This window comes from Gekko japonicus, unplaced genomic scaffold (assembly GCF_001447785.1).
Source record: "Gekko japonicus isolate JY-2015 unplaced genomic scaffold, Gekko_japonicus_V1.1 scaffold20561, whole genome shotgun sequence".
Lineage (NCBI taxonomy): Eukaryota > Metazoa > Chordata > Lepidosauria > Squamata > Gekkonidae > Gekko > Gekko japonicus.
The window spans coordinates 1-1,683 of NW_015217446.1; the positions used below are offsets into that span (position 1 = coordinate 1).

At 45.9% G+C, this 1,683-nt stretch overlaps 1 protein-coding gene across 1 annotated transcript; it reads left to right on the forward strand.

Moving 5' to 3' along the window:
- The first annotated feature begins 136 nt into the window (after positions 1-136).
- On the forward strand, positions 137-1,393 carry LOC107125179 (protein NDNF-like). The gene has a single exon (XM_015428629.1). The coding sequence runs from the start codon at positions 137-139 to the stop codon at positions 1,391-1,393; it is 1,257 nt and encodes a 418-aa protein (XP_015284115.1).
- The last annotated feature ends 290 nt before the right edge of the window (positions 1,394-1,683 follow it).

Consider the following 1,683-nt stretch of genomic DNA (forward strand, 5'->3'; position numbering starts at 1 on the left):
GATGCCTTTAAGATTTTTACATGTTTCTGCTTCACTAACAGGTGGTTATGACAGCCAAGATGCCCTGAAGTTTCAGAAGACCACAAAAGTGGAATCTACTCTTTTTAGCTACAAAGGCAATTCTGTGGAGACCTACATGGGGATGTCTTACTATTCCACAGTCTATATGCTTGAATTCTTATCCACTGAAAGAGACACCCATATTACAGTGTACCTAACGACAGACACAACTTCTGACCACCTATATCCAGAGCTCCCATCAGATCCACGCATAGATGTCCTTGGTGTCGACCACACCACCGTCACTCTAGCTTGGAAACACAGTCCCACCATGCTGCGGTTCCAAGAAAATGTCCAGTACTGTCTCCTAATGAATGAAAAACACAACTACAAGAGTTTATGCGCAGCGGAGACAGCAATAAGATCATCTGGTATGAAATCGCCACCAGCGTTAGCCCTGTCTCTGTCTCCATATTCCCCAAACCCTCAACAAGTGATGATATTGTCCGATGGTGAATTAAGCATAATCAGCAAAGCTAGCAGTGGGGAGGTGCGGCAGGTATGTGTGGGCACCAAGAACACCTACTCGGTGCCCAACCTGACTCCCAGCACCCAGTATTATTTCGATGTTTTCGTGGTCAACTTCCTCACCAATGCCAGCGCCGCCTATACCGGAACCTTTGCCAGGACTCTGGAAGAACCTGACCCCAAAATCACTGAGCTGAAAGATGGGAAGGTGATGCATCTCGTCCTGGATGGCAGGAAACAAAGACTCTATAGCTTGCAGTACCGGGCTAGGCACAAGAAAGTCCAGTTTGCCTTTCAGTCTTGCAGCGGCCAAATTGAAGTTGAAATATCCAGGGATGAGAAAGTGTTGATGTCAGAGAGCTTTGCCGGACTGAGGCATTTCACGCTGAAAGGACGAGTGGGAGATATATACTCAATGAACCTGGGGTCCACTGAACCTTCAAATGCATCTGTGAAAGTTCAGGTTTCTTCTCTCTTCCACAAGCCTTTCTTCCCGGTTCTCCCGGAAAGCTTAAAAATCAAGTCTTTCAGCAAACTGCGGACCTGTGACTCGGTCACTATCGCCTGGCTTGGAACACAGCAAATGAGCAAATATTGTGTCTACAAGAAGCAGATCGAGGAGGACCAAGTCTGGATGGAAACAAGGAATGCAGACAGGTGTTTGGGACCAGAATCCAGGCACAAAAGCCACAAAGTCTTGTGCAAATACTTCCATGATCTCAATCTGCGGCGAGCAGTAACCACGGAAACCATCAGGGGGCTCAAGGCAGGGACCGTGTATTTGTTTGATGTTTATCTCATCGGATCCTCTGGGATTCCAGTCAGGTATTACAGCAGAGTTGTAAAGACACGGAAGAAATGTTGAAGGTCCTTCCAAAAAGGAATTGGCAAGGTTGAAGGAGTGCCGTGGCATCAGCAACATTTATGGCCTGTATCATTCAAAATGTCCTAGGTCAGAGAAGAATATTGAAGTTACAGGATCTGAGAGGAAGGCATCTTAGTCTAGAAAAGTAGACTTTCTCCTGTGAACTTTTCCTTCTAAATTTGTATTGCTTATTTGGAGTTATACTAAAAGCACTTTCTAGCGGAACACCTACCGTCAGAATCAAAGCAGTCATCTCAATGCCTGCAGGAGATCAAAGAAAGGAGGGAAAA

Excerpts from the sequence above, each read along its gene's own strand:
- LOC107125179 (XM_015428629.1), top strand. The coding sequence starts at position 137 with ATGGGGATGTCTTACTATTCCACAGTCTATATGCTTGAATTCTTATCC.